We start from the raw sequence: 18987 nt of genomic DNA, 5'->3' as shown, positions 1-18987 counted from the left end.
TACTTCTGGATTTAATTGTTTTTTATTTATTAAGTTAAACATTAATTTTTGGGTGCTATAATCCAGTTAACTACAGATGTAATTTCTGTACCTTCGAAGCCTTTTTTTTGGCACTGAATTAAAAGTGTTTTGTGTATTCGGGTTTGTAACGGGATATCAAATTTCAATGTTTTAAACATGTTGTTTTTTATGATGTATAAATGATGTTGGAATTCTTAACATTAAAAATAATTTACAAAATAAAAGAAAACGAGTGTCCGTTCATCAGCATTTATACTTTCTTAAAACCTCAACTAGGTATTATTTAAAAAAAAAAGCGATGACATAAAAACATCTAGATAATTTATTGAAGGAAAGAAATGTCACAACTGTTGATAAATAACAATTATTTCTATCTTATCTTTAAAACATAGACTTTTAAGAAATTAGGATTACATAGTGATAGAATAAATGGCAAGAGTTGCAAGAATAGCGTTGGACTTCGCTTTGGGTATGTATCAAGCTAGTATTTTTAATTCAATGTTATTCTGGTAACTCCGAAGAACCAAAGATCCCAATCATCTCTTTGGGTCAGAGCCTACCCTAAGTTTAGGGGTGACCAAATACTAGTCAACCACGCTGACTTTGTAGGGGTTGGTTGACACAAATATCTTTGAATTTCTTCGCCGAAATGTGCAGGTTTCATTACGACGTTTTTCTTTCCCGTAAAAACGTATGATAAATTATGTATATATGAATTTCGAAGATCAAAAATCAAATTGGTACATGGCGGCATTCAAACTCAGGATTTGTATAAAATATAATAATGTAATTTTAACAGAATTTAAGATTAGAAACTCTAACATACAAATGGAATTCGTTATACGTATTTATTATATGGCACAAAGACTAGAAAGAAACTGCAGCAAATGAAATCATGGTACAGAGTTTTCACGCAAACCTATCACTATAAACGGTTTATTTTTTCCAAACGCTTGGGAAATAATTAAAAAGTTAAAGCTAACCTCTCTGATTTACATATATTGATTATTGATCCGTTTGTTACAGTTTCTATTAAAACTATCCGACCTGCTGTTACTAAATTATGGAGAGGATCAAAAAGTTACATACTAGAAACTTCGGCCAAACGTCTCGTAGACAATAATTTAGTTACAAAAGCTGAATATGTACTCGATAAAGCAACGGAGACTATAGAAGCAAAATTAACTACGCTTCGAGATAACCAGTTACCTAAAGAAATTAAATATCTAGAAAAAGAATTACAAAAAGCGAAGAAGAAAATAAAAAACGATAAAGAGTATGTTAGGTTTTATTTAGGTTTATAAGTATAATAATTTAGGCTCACTCATTAGTTAATTATACATTAGTTTCTATGGAAAATTGAGATATTATAAACTTCTAAATAATAAGAATTGCTGTTAAGAACAATATTAGTACCGTGCTGTAGAATTGGCGCAACTCTAGATTATCGGCATAAACGTCACGTCCCTAGCTGACAGCTGTCAATGTCACTAGAAGTATGGATGGATTGGCGCGCAACCTGAGTCCTAACGAGAAGTGTTGCTCTGAGTTTAAAGCGACAGCCTCAATTAAATAAGTTGTCTAAAATTACCTAGCACTTCATTCTTTGATGAAACGTGACTATGTAATTTTTTTTTCAGAATTATCCTAGTTGGTATACTCACGTGTATATTTATGCTTAGTTACATTAATCTAACGTATTTACAAACTGTATACAATTTCAGCAACTGCTAAAGTCGCCAAGCCTGCTATTGGTACAGCGTGGCAATATGCAAAAATTGAAATGGCACCGCCGTTTACTACTGCATATCTTGCCGGACGAGGTGGTCGCAAAATAGAAGATTTTGCATCAAACACAGCAAACAATTTCATAACAACGCTAAAATCTATGATACGTGACATAGAAGCAGAACAATTAAGGCAAATAAAACTAAAAGAAGAAGCTGCCAAAGCGGCATTAGAGAAATTAAGACAAGCCGAAGAGAAAAAAATTAAAAGCAAAAAGGTAGTTGCAAAGAAAATACCTAAAAAAGCCCAATCACCTAAGGTTTTAAAAGAAAGCAAGAAAAGACCACCAGAAAAGAAACCAAAAAAAGACCCTCCCAAGAAAACTGGTCCGAAAAGAAACCGACAGAAACCCAAACGAAGAGGCAAAAAGTGAAAAACTGAACAAACAAACATTTTGTACGTTATCAATATCTTTGAGTATTTGAATATAATTTGTGACATTTCAAACTTATTTTTTGTTAATTGTAATATTGTATTATGTTTTGGCATCTAATTTTTCTTAACTCACTCATTCTAATTATTAAAAAAAAATTTGCGTATTGAACGTGTTTCATTTATTTTGTTTACTCATAATGAAAAAAAAAATGATTAAGCTAGCGTTTGGGGACGTACATAAGTACACATAAGAGCTGTTTAATATAATAAATGCAAAATTTTATATGAATGGATGTCTTAGAGTTAACCGCCTAAACGGCTGAACGAATCTTGATGAATTTTGGCATAACCTAGATGACCTAGCAAAGTCTGGAAGAACACACTTGCTTTTTGTTTTTTCTTTAATACTTCACACGGACGGTATCGCGGGCGGAAGCTGGTTTACAATAATTACCGCACATCGGTAGATAATACAGGCCGTTTAAACCTCATAGATAACAACTAAAAAATGCAATTTAATTATGACAACATCAGTGTCATGATTGCCACAACATAATAGTATTATTGAATACCACAAAACTTGTGCCTTTAATTTTGCCTTTCTGGTCTGCACGTTATTCTCCCAATTAAATAATTTAATAAAAATAATAAAATGAACATTTCAAAAGTAACAAATAATCTCAAGCGTAAGTAATTAAAATTTATTCTCTATGGTGTACGTTTAGTTATAGAATAAATGACCATACATTATGTTGTTTCTTCTTTTAACAGGCGTTAGATTATTGCAAACTATCGCTGGTGCATATGAAATAACTCTAAACAAGAATAAAGAGATATTGTCGAAGATTATTTTAGGTAAAAATCACAATTGATTTTTATATCTTGTCTTCTACTAATAGGAAACTGATATCTCAATAAGTGTTTGTATCGGTGTTGAAACTCGCAATAAGAATGATATAATTTTCGTATTATTGCCAAATTTCAAAATTAGAGTGTTTATTTTTAAAACTACAGAGAAATCAAATCGGGTGATGCAGTCCGACTTGGCAGAGAAAATGAGAATTGCCAGGCGCTATTTCACTTTAGAAATGAGTCCGCCATCGAACCACGAATTAAAGGTAATATTGGTCTGGAATGATTTGGGTTAACGTGTGGCTATCGGTTCCATTTTAACCTCCGATAGTCAAAACAGCTCCAATGTAAATAGTAAATGAAAATTTTCCTTCCAGAACCTTTTAAACGCACAGCTGGTAACACATTTTTTTCTTTCGCAACTCTTCTTTTTTTTTTAAAGGCAAATCATTGTGATTTTTTTTTACTTTCCATTCTTATTTATATTCCCTAAAAAGCCTTTTTATTACCTAGGCAACAGGCAACAGGCTTATAATCAAGAAAATACAACACACGAGCAACGTGATCATTCTTATCTGAATAATGTTTACTTTAAAATTTAAAGGCAACGGTCAATATTATGATGCGGCTTTGGGCGTCATTACCGCAATGCGCTGTATTTCTTGATAGTTGCTCACTTAGATATAAAATACAATAAGTTCGTGTATTTGCAGCCTCTTGAAATAGGCATCGTATTTACTCGTGCATGACTTCTTCAATGCGTCTTATATTTGCCTTGCCTTGTACTATTATTGGTAAATAGTTGTCAAGGTAAAATTTATTGTCGCCTTTTGTCCAATCAGAGTTACGATAGTTTTAAAATTTTTCGCTTCATGTATGATGTTTTATAATACATTTTAATGTGGTTTCAATTGAATTTTATGGAAGGTTATGAGAATGATACAAACAATCCTTTCCATTCTAAAAGTTATTAGGTATTGTTCTAAAAGTTATGTAATTTCGAAATTCGAATAGTGTTTTTTTTTTTCAGATTTTGCGACAGGACATAGATCTGGTTTGGAAGTTTATTGAACAGCAATCCTACACACATCTAACCGTTAAGCAAGCTTTTCTTTTATTCCTGGTATGCACCGAAGTGGGCTTATGGTTTTTCATGGGAGAAACCATCGGTAAAATGCATTTTGTTGGTTACAAAGTTTGAAAATACCACTGTAATTATTGAAATAATAGTTTAATAAAAAAATTGCATCTTTTTGAATTAAATTTTAGACTTTATTCTTTTTACCGGCGTGTTTTCTTACATTCAAAAATCAATCGAATACAAAGGTGACCACCAGACCTCAGATAGTGCAATTAACACTAACAATGAGTTGTTGCTTTTAGAAATTAGATAAACTGTAGGACGTGAAATAAATGAATTTGTTCGATGCGTTCTGCTTTATCAAATTTTTGGACCTTGTGCGATACATCTAAAGAAACCTTGTTATCAATACAGTATTTTATTTTATTTCGGTTTCTAAAAGTGTAAATATGAGAAGATGAATGTAATTAAAAAGTTTTAGAGTGAAGAAAATGGAAATTATTGTCTATAATATTAAATTAATGAACGAAAGTGACAGTACCTTGACAGCTGTTAAATTATGACATTGACACGTAAACGTCATTCCAGCAAGATGGCAGATGGCAGTGAAGGTGCAATGCAAAGGGGTGCAATGCGGTGTTTCCGCGGAAACGTTAGGACGAGAATCATGATCGTGAAACATAAAAAAACTTTTTAAAAATGACGTTAAATGTGTCTTGTTAGTATTTGTGTTGAAAAAAATACTCTGTCCTTAATATTCCTTGCTGTCTTAAAATTTAATATTTTTTTTTGTTAGTAATGTTGCGGCGAGTAAATTTTTACTCAATATGTATCGCGTTTGGTCTCAGTGTTCTATTAATTCTTGCTGGAAGTCGATATACAGATAACACAAATTACCGTCCGTCCTATGAAAACAGAAGAAATATTAAGAATATTCCGAAAGTTGAAGATGGGGAAGAGTTACTTCAGCCACTACCAACGAATCCCGATGACGGTTCTCCAGACATCGAAAAAATTATAGAAAAAACGAGGTCAAAAATCAAATTTGAGTTATCAAATTATAATTACACTGCTTCTGGAGTTAATCACCTGGAAAATCTTCTCATGGAAGCCGGCGGACGACCAATAAGAAGTCTAATAATTTCTACTTGGAGATCAGGTACAACTTTTCTCGGTGAGATTTTAAATGCAATGCCGGGGAATTTTTATCACTATGAGCCGCTTCTGAAATATGAAATTATACAAATAAGAGGTCCTCCACATGCAGATGAAGCTTTAAAAACAATAAAAAATATGCTTAGGTGTAATTTTAATGGAATGGAAGATTATTTCGAGTATGGAAAAGGGCATTTGCACCAATTTAGTCACAACGGTAGACTATGGGACCACTGTAAATATAAGAAAGAATTGTGTTTTGATTCTGAATTTACTGCAAAATTTTGTAAGCAGTTCCCTTTCCAAAGTATGAAAGTTGTTCGAGTCAGGTTACGTCTTGTCCAAGAGATATTGCAAGATAAAGAGTGAGTATTATTCCATACATATACAGAATAAATCATCAATTTTTAAAATGTATCAAGAAAACATTTACTTTTCACCTTTTACAATATAAAAAAATACTTTCTTCTTTTCATGAAAAATCTTTTATTAAACAAAGATATTAAGAAAACTTCACTTTAACTAAAGTCTTTTGTTAGATAGAAACATACTGTGTTACTTTAAACATCAGCTAGCAAAAACTCAGCGGGTCTTAGTTTTTAAGTCTCAACTTTATACATTTGTTCTACAAATGTTTAAAATTTTGTAGCTTCTCTTTATGTGTATAGCAAAAAAACAAAACATATCTTAGTACTTGAATATAAATTAAAAAACAAAAGGAATATAAAATGCATATAATAAAGCTGTTTCACAATCCCACATATTCTTTTAATAATAAACAACATCCTTACACTGCAAAAAGCAGACAATTTAAAAGTTTTAAAATCACATAAGCGGATTTTTACATAAAAAGAGCACAAAATGCAAGTTAACAGTCACAATATTTCTGAAAGTTGTTTGAAATTTTAATCCAAATTCAATTTACTTGTGTTGATTTTTATGGTGAAAGAATATACAAACAATGGGTCCGCTCACTTTGATGTGAGTGTAAGAGATCACTGTTATAAAAAATCCTTAAACTATGCTGGTATTCTATATAGAAGCAATCTAGAACCAATGCAAACCCAATTTTGTTATGAGCCTAGCTTTAGTTCGTTCCAGCAACATTTGAGTGACTTGAGCAAAACTCTATATTAAATTTTCCACTTGACTTAGATTTCACAGTGTACTAGAGACATTATTATTGGTTATTTTATATCCATTTATGATCTATACTAATATAATAAAGAGGAAAGATTTGTAATTTTATCCATATTAAATTTACTCAAATACTACTTGGCTGAATTCTAAAATTTTTACACCATTAAAATGTTATTACTTGTTTTTTTTTTTTAATTTCATGAGTACAGATCCACAAATAACAGCTAGAGTTAATTCTATTAGTAGAGACCTATTTTTGGCTGTAAAATTTAACTACCACTACACCTTTGTAATAAATAGCTGTTGGTCTTCCATGCAAAAAAAAAATTACGTGTGAATATCGCCAAACCACAAACCATATCAAATGGAAGTCTCTGGTATCTGTGTTTTTTTAATGTGAATTATGTTATGTTATTTTGTTTTTAGGCTTAATGTAAAAGTGATATTGTTGATACGTGACCCCCGTGGAGTGATGCAGTCGCGGCAGCACCGCAACTTCTGTCAGCCGGCACCGGATTGCTGGCAGCCGGAGTTGCTATGTGCGGACATGATCAGCGACTATGTTGCCGCTGGTAGACTGCTGAACCAGTACCCTGACAGGCTCATGTAAGTTTCATTTTATTCGTTTAATACGTGGTCTTCTTAAGACAAGACATTACGGAGTACTAGAAAGTCGGAATTGCGGATTAAAAAAATTGATGCACCTACAAGGGAAGTACAGAACTGTTGATTTGACTAATTTATTATTAGACTAGCCTTTACCCGCGACTGTCCGCGTAGGATAAATATAATACAAAAGTAAATAGCCTATGTGTTCTTTCAGACTATGTGCTACATTTATGCCAAACTTTATCCAAATCCGTTTAGCCGTTTAGGCTACAAACTCTAACAAACATCCATCCATCCATCTAAACTTTCGCATTTACAATATTAGTATGATTAGTACGATGTTTGTAAATCGAAACTTCTAGATGCTTTTGTTTTACGTAAGAACTTTTAACTATCAAGACAATTTCCCGCAAGCAAGAAATCATCGATGTTTTTTTCTTTAATAAATACATTGTATACGAAATTATGTAATACATACATGTTATGTATATTACAATTATAACTAACTGTAATTTGTGTCAGTATAATTTAGCAAAACCAAGTAATTCGACACTGTTTGATAGCAATTTAACATGTGAAAATTAAACGCATTGTAACATGATATGGTTGCATGTCAACTGTTTTAACTGTAACAAAAGTAACATAATAAACAATACCAACTTTAGCCTGCAGTTTGTCCTAAGTAAAAAAAATCGGTAGTAACCTTTGTGTTCTTACAAACTATGTTCTACATTTTTACCAAATTTCGTTAAAATTTAGTAATAAATATCTATTCATCTATTATTTCGATTTCGCATTTATGATATTAAAGATGATGTAGGTATAGCGATTTAAGAACAGCACAACATAACAATCTCATAGACATCCACTAAATCCACAAAACAAAGTCTTACTTTAAACCGATGATCAAATTTTTACACTCATGTATCTGGAGTGCATATTTATTTTTAAATTTGACCGTGTCGAGTGTAACGAACATCTTATTTAAAAAATCTACTTATCATCAACTTGCCCTTATCCCTAACGGAGGGTCGGCAAAGTATGTGCTGCTCTTCCATACATCTCTATCAGCCGTCATATCATATCATCCACTCCTTTCTTAAGCATATCCTCTTTCACACAATCCATCCATACTTTCTTCGGTGTTCCTCTTCGTTTGTAGCCATCCACATACATTCTTAACACTTTTTAAAAAATCTACTGAACTACTTTATTTCATATCCAAAAATATGGCTATACTAAAAAATACAGTTTTTTTTTGCTACAAAAAACTCCGTCGAAGGGTTAATAGCTTACCAATAAGTACTACAAATACTAGTAATAAAAACAACTCGATTGGATAATCATATAAGTGAAAGTAATCTCCGTAAAACTGTTGATATTTTTAATTTAAAAACGTCATTGCCGAAGCTATTCGTACGTGAAAGTGTGCACGTAAGTAGGCTCTAAATGCCGTTCACTTGTCCGGTTACCAACCTCAGATTCCCGACGTGTTTAGACAGACATTGAATTTGATTTTAAAGTGTTTTTTTATGTATCATGAGGTGGCAAACGAGCAAACGGCCACCTGAATCCGCCCGAATGGTGAAGCGACATCTGCCCATAGACATTCGCAATAGCGGATGCATTGCCGACTCTTAATCGACGGAGGTGGAGACGCACATAAAGAGGATATTTCCCCTTTCTATGCGTCCTCCGCCGTGTAAACCACGTTCCCTTTCCATCCTATTCTAATGAGAGAAAGGGTGGGAAGAAAAAGAGTCTAAACTTTGGCCTCCGACACCACACTCTCCAGACCAAACGCGGAGTTGCTCCCACTTGACGCCTGTCTTTTATGTGGTCGTGGTATTGCACCGGGCGAGCCGACCCATTCGTGCTAAGATATTAAAGCGGGCTCGATCACTCTAATTGTAACAGATAACATCAATAAGGTGTATAGTTACGTGATTCCTAAAAATAAACAGTGATTTTCCAAAGATGGTGTCGATTAAAAGGTAATTCTCTTGATCGTGCGCTAAAAATGGCGGGAACTAAAATAAACTATACCTTACGCATAGTTGCGTTTACCGGATATAAAGTTTATATTACGTTACCCAGTTATTATCCTTGATTCATATATTATGTTATTACTTAACTGTGTTATTAGAACTCGAAGATCGAAGACAAGTTTCTTAGTTTTAAATTTTATATGAATGTATATAACGTACTGTTAATTAATTGAAAACGCTTAGTGCCACACTCAGGGTTCTTTAATTGTTTTTTAATCACTCTTTTATTCTAGCCTTCTCATGAATGTACACAAAGAAACTCCAAAGGGGTATATAATATTTAAATAAAATGCGGCTTACAATATTGTGCTTCTGACTACCCTCTTAGCTATATGCTAGTGGAATACCGATCTGTAATACATTACAAGATTACTTAAAAATCTAGGTCAATGACGTTATAAGCCAAGAAAGCAATCTCGGGTATTTTTCAAGTCTATTGTAGTTTGTAGAGAGAAAAAAAATGAAACACGACTGGTGCTGGATGATACTTATTGTGCACAACTGTATTCATGAATTTAAAATCAAATCCATCAAGCGATACACGAGTAACAGTAAAGTAACTTTAAAAAAATTGATAATGTCTTACTTCGTGCTAATATTTTACTTGCGAAAGTTTAAATGGATGTTTGTTAGAGTTTGTAACTTGAAGTGCTGAACGGATATCCATGAAATTTGTCATAAATGTAGAGGTTGGTCAGGATCCTACATAGGCTACTTAAACTTGTTTTTTTTTTTAATCTACGCTGACGATGTCGCGGGCTTATCTGTATATTGCAATAATAAATGTTATTTGTGTTTTTAAACTGAAGAAACAGACTGATTTTTTACCCAGGTTTAAACATCCAATTAGCCTAATTAAATAAGCAACGATATTGATAATACTCTTTGCTCATTTTAATACTAAAGTCCTTTAATAATGTTCATATTAAAATAATATCATAATTCCAATTATATTCATGGCATTTGAAAAACACGTTAATGGGTTAGGTTACGTAGTTGATAATTAATTTTACAATAAGTATTAGTAATTCGCTTGTCGATGATGCATTACAAGAACATATTTTACGAATAACTTTGGTGTACATTTTTGATCAACATTCCTCGTTTAAAACAATCGTTTATAGAGTAATTGAAAAGATACGCAAATGTAGAGGACGTATATTTCCAACGCAGAGTCAAATATTTGATTCAGGCAACGCAAATAGGTCTACCATTTTTAAAATGTGAACTTACTAAATCTGCACCGGACAAATCCACTGACGATTAAAATTTCGCCTACTCATGCACTGTTTTAACTGGACAGTTCGACACTTTAGTTGAACTGACAATTTAGTTATATCTGAAGGTATAGTAGGGACTTGAATTTGCTGTACGTTCTTCGATGCAAGGAAGCATGATTATTGCGCAATGTTACATGTGTTATGTTGAGAAGAAAATTAGTACTGCGCTGGAGGATTGGCGCAACACTAGATTATCTATCGGCATATATGTCTCCTTCCTAGCTGACAGCTGTCAATGTCATTCAGACGTATCGGTATAGCACGCCATCTTGGCGGGATCAGTTCTGAGTGTTTAAGATGAAGCTAAATAGCTTTTACGTTTTTTAATTCATTTTTTAATGTCATAATTATTTATTACATTTGCAAAATCCTTTTATAGAAGAATTTCTTTTTTGCACAGTACTTTATATCAGCGTTGTCTTTGCTTCTTAACTAGAAGACGTGAAGTTAGCAGTAAATATTACAGCGCTCACTTCAGCGTGTAAGTTACGGTTTGCACGTAACAGAACACCACAAGTAAAGTGCGTCGACCTCGACTGGGAATTGGCTGCCGTGCTACTTATCAATTGGCTGCACCACGAATGGCTAGATCATCTAAATTGTATGAGAAAAAAAAAGGTTACCTCAAGAAAGTATAGGTTCTAGTTTATATATTAAAATTATCAATATAAATAAAGCTTCAGAAGAACTGTATTATTTTTTACTAATATTATAAATGTGAAAGTTTATATCGATGGACGGATGTTTGATCACGATAAATTTGGGGTAGATATGGAGGATAGACTGGAAACACATAGGCTACTTCTTTTTTTTAATTCTATACTTTTATACTTAATATTATCAAAGAGAGATTTGTATTTTTGTATGTATTGAAATAACTCAAAAACTACTAAACCGATTTCAAAAAATTTTTCACAATTACACCAGCTACGTTATTACTGAGTAACTAATTTTAATTTTCACGTGGACGAAGGCGCGAGCAACAGGTAGTAAACAACGAAGTAAACAACATTCGTCTACCTTTTGTAAAATAAACTATAGGAATTGTCGATCTTCACATCTAGTCATATGCCCTTTAGCCCTACATTGCCCTTAAATCCCCTATGTACATTTCTATCACATCTAGGAAAAGTCTTTATCAGATAACAATTACTTTCAATCTGTCTGCTGTTTAATTATTTGAACTAGGGTTGTAACGGAACACCGCATCTGCAAGTGCGGAACATCCGCAAGAAATGACAACTTCGCATCCGCTTCCGCTTCTGTTAAAATGACTTCCGTTACAACCCTAATTTGTACAGATTTTTTGCGTCAACCCTGTCTTATAAAATCATTGCTAGCCTTTTATTTATATTTTCAACCTTACATTCTACTAAATGAAACATTCAAATCTAATGTTTTTTTTGTTCAGTGTAGCTTAGTCGTAAGCGTAAAAACTTTATTACACAACCTCCCCAGCCATTCGGTTGGCCTTGCAGGCAAGACCTCTAGAACATACGTACCGGTTTAAATTATATTAACTAGTATTAATAATTATCCTACTTATGCTATTAAATAATTTTTAACATGATTCAATTTATAGTTATAAATTACGTGAAGTGGTTTTAAAATATCTGCCTCTGGTGCTATAGGAATAGCATTATTATTCTTATGCTTTTTCTGTAAGTCATGGTTACTGTATAATCCGACAAAGTTGAGGTTCAGTATGTGTCATGGTCACCCTACTCACTAACTGGGTTAAGTCTACTTGGGAATATTGCAAATTCCTCAAATATTTCCACAATGGCTGGCTCGCAGCACTCCGCATGCTTCTTTTGTTAAACTCTTGTCGACAAGCGAAATCTTGTTAAAACTTTCAAGGTATTTCGTTATTGTTTTCTTTATAGAAAAAATTTATAACATGTCCCAAAATAGTCTACTTCAATGATAAGCCGATATCGGTGTTTAGCCATGGCGATATCTATATAGGGAAAAATAATAAGAAAAAACCGCAATTATTAGCTATGTTAATAAGGTGGTTAATACAAAAAACAGTCGTGGAATATGTTTAATTGTAAAATGTTTATGTAACTGAAACTGTTTTTTTTTTAATTCTTCCCTGTGTAGTTATCAACTTGACCGTATATCGGTACTATCGTTGAAAACACGTTTTATATGTGTACGAGCTTTCGCCCACGACTCCGTCCGCATGCTATTTATAAAAACAAAAGTAAGTACCCTGTATGTTCTTCCAGACTATCCTCTACATCTATGCCAAATTTCATCGAGATCCGTTCAGCCGTTTAGGCTACAAACTCTAACAAACAACCATCTAAACTTTCGCATTTATAATATTAGTAAGATCTAGGATCAAAACTCTGTAATCATTACTTTTGAAATTAGATCTGTAACTATTTACCTATGGTAATATAATAAAGCGTACACACACTACTTTGTGGCGTTAGATGTTAACAATTACAGCATATTATTGAATAATTCTCATTTTAATAAATAGACTCACACTTATACGCTATGGGCTAAACATGTTTATGCTATTTAATTCAGGGGTGAATAAATTGGAAAAATTCTGTATGAAAGATAAAGCGAATGTAGCCACACGGGAATAGCTAGTTATAAATAACTAAAGAGTTGTTTTATATGTTTCCAGGGTGTTAAGATACGAGGATCTGGCATTGAATCCTAACACGACCACGTACAAACTATTCAAGTTTCTCAACTTGAGCGTGACGCCGTCGGTAACGGAGTTCCTACGATCTCACACCAGTGTGGAAGTGGCCGGTGTCAGTTCCACCTTCCGAGTCTCAAGGGATGTGCCTTTCAGGTGGAAAAATGTCCTCAAGTTTGACTACGTGGAGGATATACAGGTATGAATTAAATGTTTTAAATTAAGTATAGGAAGTCTTACAATAGGTTTATTTTTAAACATTTTACGGCTATTGTGAAAGGATTTGTGATGTTAGGAAATTTTATATACTGTTATATATTATTGTATCTGTTATTTTCTATACTATTATACTTATCTATACTAATATAATAAAGCGTAAACACACACTACTTGGTTATGTAAGATATCAGCAATCACAGTATGTTTTTGAATAATTCCTTTTTTTAATAAAAATCCATACATTACTACACGTTTTAAGCTATATAATTTGACGTTATTAAACTTAGGGAATAAATAATTTCGAAAATACCATCATGCGGGAAAGGGGCAAAAACAACAAGCTGGCTACATCAAGGAAGCAATATTGTCATGGTAACAGTAATTGTTGTCCAATGTGAAAGGCCTTCGTTGTCATTTTCGCATTTGTATTTTTACATTTGCAATCGAAAACTTTACTAATGTAAACAAAAGAATAAAGTTTTTATAGTTGGATGCGGATGAAGCCGCACGGAACAGCTCGTTAATCTATATCAGATGACCGGCTGTTTTACTTCCTAAATACAATGAAACCAATCTTTGTCGTTATCGTGTCGGTAACGTGTTAACGCCAAATGGCCAAAGCTTGTATGTTTAACGACTATTGTCGTCTGTATTGAAGTAAATGAAATAAAAAAACATGTTATTCACTGATAAAGTAGCTTTTTAATGATGAAAGAATTTTTGAAATCGGCCCAGTAGTTTTTAAGTTATTTCAATACATATAAACACACAAATCTTTCCTCTTTATAATATTAATATAGATTAAGTGTAAATACTTTGATGTTAAGTATGCTCTATGATTATGATTATTGTATCTGTGGTTTTTTTTTACTATACTCTTTGCTCTGCAAATAAAAAATTGTGCCCATACTTTTGCATTATTATTTTAAAATTAAAAGTGTAATATTTGTCTGCACAAGATGATGTTTCTTGTATTCGTTTTCAGATAACGTGTAAAGAAGCAATGAGCCTGTGGGGCTATAAAATGGCGCACAACGCATCGCACATGCTCAGCAAGGAGTTCTATCCTATCGAATCATACTCACTCGTGCAATGAAACATTTTCTGTGATATATTGGTCTCAAAATATTCACGCGATGGGGTGTGCATACAAGTAACGCGTAAGTGGTTTTTTTTTTTAATATTTTTGAGGTTTAAAGTAGAATTTAGAATGATATCATACTACCTTTTGCCCGCGACTCCGTCCTCGTGGAGTTCAAAAAACAAAAGTTAGTAGCCTATGTGTTCTTCCAGACTATGCCAAATTTCATCGAGATCCGTTCAGCCGTTTAGGTTACAAAGTCTAACAAAGATCCATCCATCTAATCTTTTGCGTTTATTTTATTAAGATGGCTTTTTTTCTTAGTATTAACGTATCTTGGTAAAAGATTTTTTGAAATCGGCCCAGTATTTTGATTAATTTCAATATATACAAAAATATAAATCTTTCATATTTATATGTGTGTAGTAGACTAACACAAACACTTAATATCTACATCTTTTTACCTTTTACAGATTTTTTATATCTACGCATAACACAAATCGCAGGTTGAGGACATTATTTCAAGTTTTTTTTAAGTACATTTGACAACGGTTTTACAATATAAGGTATGACATCGAATTATATTCATAAATTAAACATTTTATTCAAGTGTTAATAATGTTTAAGTTCTCGTAGTTATTTTAAAATTTAGATTTTAATTTAATACCTAAAGAATATTAACATCGAAATAATAATATCAATAATATCGATATATAAATTGAACTATAAAAGGTATAAGTTTGCTGAAAATTAAAAAACAAAACTAAAGACAAACAGTATTAAATTTATTTTTAAACTTTCTAAAAATTCTATAGAACTGTTGAATAACATAATGATGGCCTTGGAAATTATTATGAAAACTCCTTTGCAAAATATCTGCCATTAATGTAAAGAAACAATCTTCGTTCTATTCATTAAAAGTTTTTGTACAGTCAGCTGCATAAATTTGTAATCAAGCTTCAGAAACTAAAGCCTTCCGTTTTAAAAATACGTAGATTTATCTGTCTTTATGGTTGCCAACTTTGTATATATAAAATCTATACTAATATAATAAAGCGTAAACATATTACTTTGTGGCGTAGGATGTCAGCAATTACAACATATCTTTAAATAATCCTTACTTTAATAAAAAGCCCTACACTTACGTCACGATTTAGGCTATATATTTTTACGCTATTAAACTTTGGGGGTAAATAAATTGGATAAAAAGTGTACACGAAAAACGACCATAGAATACAAGCTGTCAATATTAAGGAAACAATGTTATGGTAACGGTAATTTTAACATTTGCAATTGAGAATTTGACAAATGTAAACAATAAAATAAAGTTTTTATAAATCCATGCAAATGAAGCCGCACGGGAGCTAGTACTTGTATATGTATTTATTAAAACCGAAGGTTGTAAGTTTTTAAAGTGTTGTAAATATATACATTTTAATGTAGCTGACTGTACTTTGGCAAGTGGAGGTAGAGTTAAAATGAGTAGGTTGTGCGTGACAAGTGTTATATCAAATCGTAAAAGATGGACCATTATTATTAGGGTTAAAATCGCTTAAACATAGTCTGACGTTTTCTGAATGAAAGAATCTCATTAGATGGTCGTATTGTGTCACGTTGAAGCGATTTTGAACCTTAAAGTCTTCGCGTTTTAGTTGATAAGCTTAGAGCGTATACTTAATTTAGCACTCACGGAATTGACGAATTGTTGATGCTTCCAATATAGACGACACGTTTTTATAGTTTAGGTATACTCATTGCACTGGTTATACAGACATATACATATATATTAATATACATATATCCCTTTCTTGGCTTTCCGTAATTTTAGGAGCCGACTGTACACGTAGTTTTGGCTTATAGAATATGGAATTGTTATTACGCTCTTTTTTACAGTATTGTATAACCCAATACTTTGGGTCAAATTAACACCAATGTGAACACCAAATTTGTGCATTAAACAGTTCAAATAGTTATAATATGTCGAAAATTTGCCCAATCTGTTAACCAATATTTGACAACTTTGTCGAATGTTTGCCTTAACTGTTCAACCATATTTGACAAATATGCCGAACATTTGTCTATACTGTTGGATAATATTCGACAACTTTGCTGATTATTTGCCGAAACTGTTGGACAATGTTTGACAAATATGCCGAAAACTTGACAAACTGTTAGATAGTATTTCACAAATTTACCGCATATTTGCCCAAATTGTTGGACAATATTTGACAAATGTTTATATCACGTCATTGTATTGAATGATAGTTGGATCTCCGTCCATGAGGTAAATCGTAAGTGCGACAAACAATATACCGAATTGTTTCCTAAAACGTTGTGAGGTCAACTGTTCAATAACATAGAACTTAATTTAGCTTGATTTTAGCAAAAAAAAGCATTACATCAGTGTCTTAAAGTCAAAACCGCGACTCGATTGTAAAAATAAATTTAAAAATACAAAATCGGAGCTGTTAAAAAAATTGTTAAAGAATCGTATTTAGATAAGTTTTTCTCAAATGATTGTCGCGGCCTGAAAATTAAAAAAACAGTGCGATTGCCTTTTTTTTATTATAATCGATTAAAATGAATATCGATGCTCATATACCATATCGTAAAGCCACAATAAATCGGCTACAACAAGTATACGTATAAGTTATTCGGCGTTAGTGTCATGCTTTTATGACGAATTGCCAACAAGGGAAAACCTACTCTATTTAATTAGCAATAAGGTCGCTGTTCTAACAAACTGAACTATGAAAGTAGTGAGAACTCATTAAAGTGCACTTGGTTCTAAGACATATATTAGCAAAGTAAATATAATTAAGAACATTGTATCATTAATATTAGTGACGAAGTAATTGTACTCGAAAATCATGTGATTCTGATCATACTCGAATTGTTTGATGTCGTGAAGATTTTTTATTTGGCATTGTTGTAAAATTTTGATGTAATAATTTGGATTTTACACGTTTCCGCTTTAATATTTTATGTACTCATATTGGCTAGTTATTTTTTTATATACACAATTATATGTGTCCTGTTGGGCGACGAAATTTGTGACGTCTTTTGTATGTTAGTTTTTAAAGATAATTTAGCGCGCCATTGCGTTAAGCGACGATTAGTTGAACAAACTTTTAGTATTATGGAGACGTACCGGTTGCCGTGGTAACCAGTAATAAATGCCAATCTCTAACACAATGATATTTTTGAAAGAATAATGGTGTGAAAGTTTTGGATAAAAAGCTATTAAATGAACCCCAGTGAGAAGTATTTATCCCACAACACCTAAAAAGCCTCCACTTTAATTAACTCGTTTAAGATTTACGTTTTATTTCAATTATTAAAATGCAAATGCAAATAACCTAAAACGCATTTTACAACAATAAAAACGAACAAAATATAAATTAGCATTATAATTTACATGACATTTAATTTTTGCTTTTATTAAGTGTAAAATAAATAGAATTATTTTTAATCTAGAGTTTAGTTGAACTTTCAAAGTTTTATCTCTTTTAAGAGGCAAGTATTTCTCTGTAAGATCTAGGTTAGAAAATACTGTGGTAAATATTATCTATTAGTATGGCAATACAATAAAATGTTGCCATGTTAATATTCAGCAAAATATGCTTACAATATATACAATTAATGTCAATGAAAAGCCATCAATTACTAATTAAGATAACATGCTTCCTGATAGATCTGACAATATATTCAGTTATGCCTTAAAGAAATACTGGTAGTGATATAGTTAAGGGTTTATTAAGTGCATGGTAGTCAATATACATATATACATGATAGTTTTTATTTGTATTGTAATGACTATGTATTATAAAAATGATGAAGCATAAAGTAATTTTCTAGCATTAAAAGCAATAAAACATAATCTGTACGATATTTGGACAAAAGAAACTCTCAAAGATTATGTCAACAAACGTCAGTTTGACATTTGAATGTCATGTGTCAAAGATTATGTCAATTTAACGATCTTAGTATTTTTTATTGCCAGTGTTCAAAACAATTGTTTTTAATCAAAAACAAAAGTCCACATGTTGTTTGACACAGATTAAAATTATTACAGATTATAAAAGTACTTTATTGTTTTGACATTTTTATAGAACACGGTCGCGGAGACTGGCTGGAACCAGTGTAGATTTTTTATCATATCATTAGCATATCATAAGGTATATACAATTATCCTATGTTATATTCACTTATTGTATTTGCTTAAGCTTGTATGAGATTATATTTAAGTTTTATGTAAGTTTTAAATCATTATTTAAAATGTATTATTTTTGTATTATTTTTTTTAGATGACTCATTTTAATTCTTTTAACATTAAGTGATATTCTTTATATATTAATAAACAATAACACATAATAATAACTCAATTGTTGTATGATTACAAGTTCAAAATGTATGTATGAAAATGATTTTAAAAGCAAATTACAACGAGTAAAATTAAAATTGAATCGTATTAATATAAACATTTTTGTATGGTTTGACTACCGAATAATTTGTACAAAAAAAAGCATTTTTCTCCGTGAAAGTGACAGCATATGACAGATTTTTCGACAATGGAAACAAGCACTAATGATTGTTTTTTTTATTTCTAATAACTATTATGTATAAAATCTACTATTTTTTTTGTGTACTCATCATGAATGAAAATTAATTTG

The 18987-nt window shown here is 31.8% G+C and overlaps 3 protein-coding genes across 3 annotated transcripts; all 3 read left to right on the top strand.

The window, feature by feature from the left end:
- Positions 1-343: 343 nt before the first annotated feature.
- LOC106107922 (FK506-binding protein 4-like) lies at positions 344-2353 on the top strand. Its single transcript, XM_013288950.1, has 2 exons — positions 344-490; positions 1746-2353. Exons 1-2 carry the CDS (start codon positions 451-453, stop codon positions 2180-2182), a joined length of 477 nt encoding a protein of 158 aa, XP_013144404.1. The 5' UTR covers positions 344-450; the 3' UTR covers positions 2183-2353.
- Positions 2354-2725: 372 nt separating this feature from the next.
- Positions 2726-4299, top strand: LOC106107933 (ATP synthase subunit g, mitochondrial-like). Its single transcript, XM_013288966.1, has 4 exons — positions 2726-2870; positions 2956-3039; positions 3199-3302; positions 4067-4299. Exons 1-4 carry the CDS (start codon positions 2837-2839, stop codon positions 4235-4237), a joined length of 393 nt encoding a protein of 130 aa, XP_013144420.1. The 5' UTR covers positions 2726-2836; the 3' UTR covers positions 4238-4299.
- Positions 4300-4704: 405 nt separating this feature from the next.
- LOC106108138 (carbohydrate sulfotransferase 4-like) lies at positions 4705-14961 on the top strand. Its single transcript, XM_013289227.1, has 5 exons — positions 4705-5637; positions 6839-7018; positions 12997-13213; positions 14219-14393; positions 14788-14961. The coding sequence occupies exons 1-4, from the start codon at positions 4916-4918 to the stop codon at positions 14327-14329; spliced, it is 1230 nt and encodes a 409-aa protein (XP_013144681.1). The 5' UTR covers positions 4705-4915; the 3' UTR covers positions 14330-14393; positions 14788-14961.
- The last annotated feature ends 4026 nt before the right edge of the window (positions 14962-18987 follow it).

This window comes from Papilio polytes, unplaced genomic scaffold (assembly GCF_000836215.1).
Source record: "Papilio polytes unplaced genomic scaffold, Ppol_1.0 DF821845.1, whole genome shotgun sequence".
In the NCBI taxonomy this organism is placed as follows: domain Eukaryota; kingdom Metazoa; phylum Arthropoda; class Insecta; order Lepidoptera; family Papilionidae; genus Papilio; species Papilio polytes.
The sequence above is the reverse complement of the archived record's forward strand: the minus strand, read 5'-3'. Positions and strand labels throughout refer to the sequence as shown.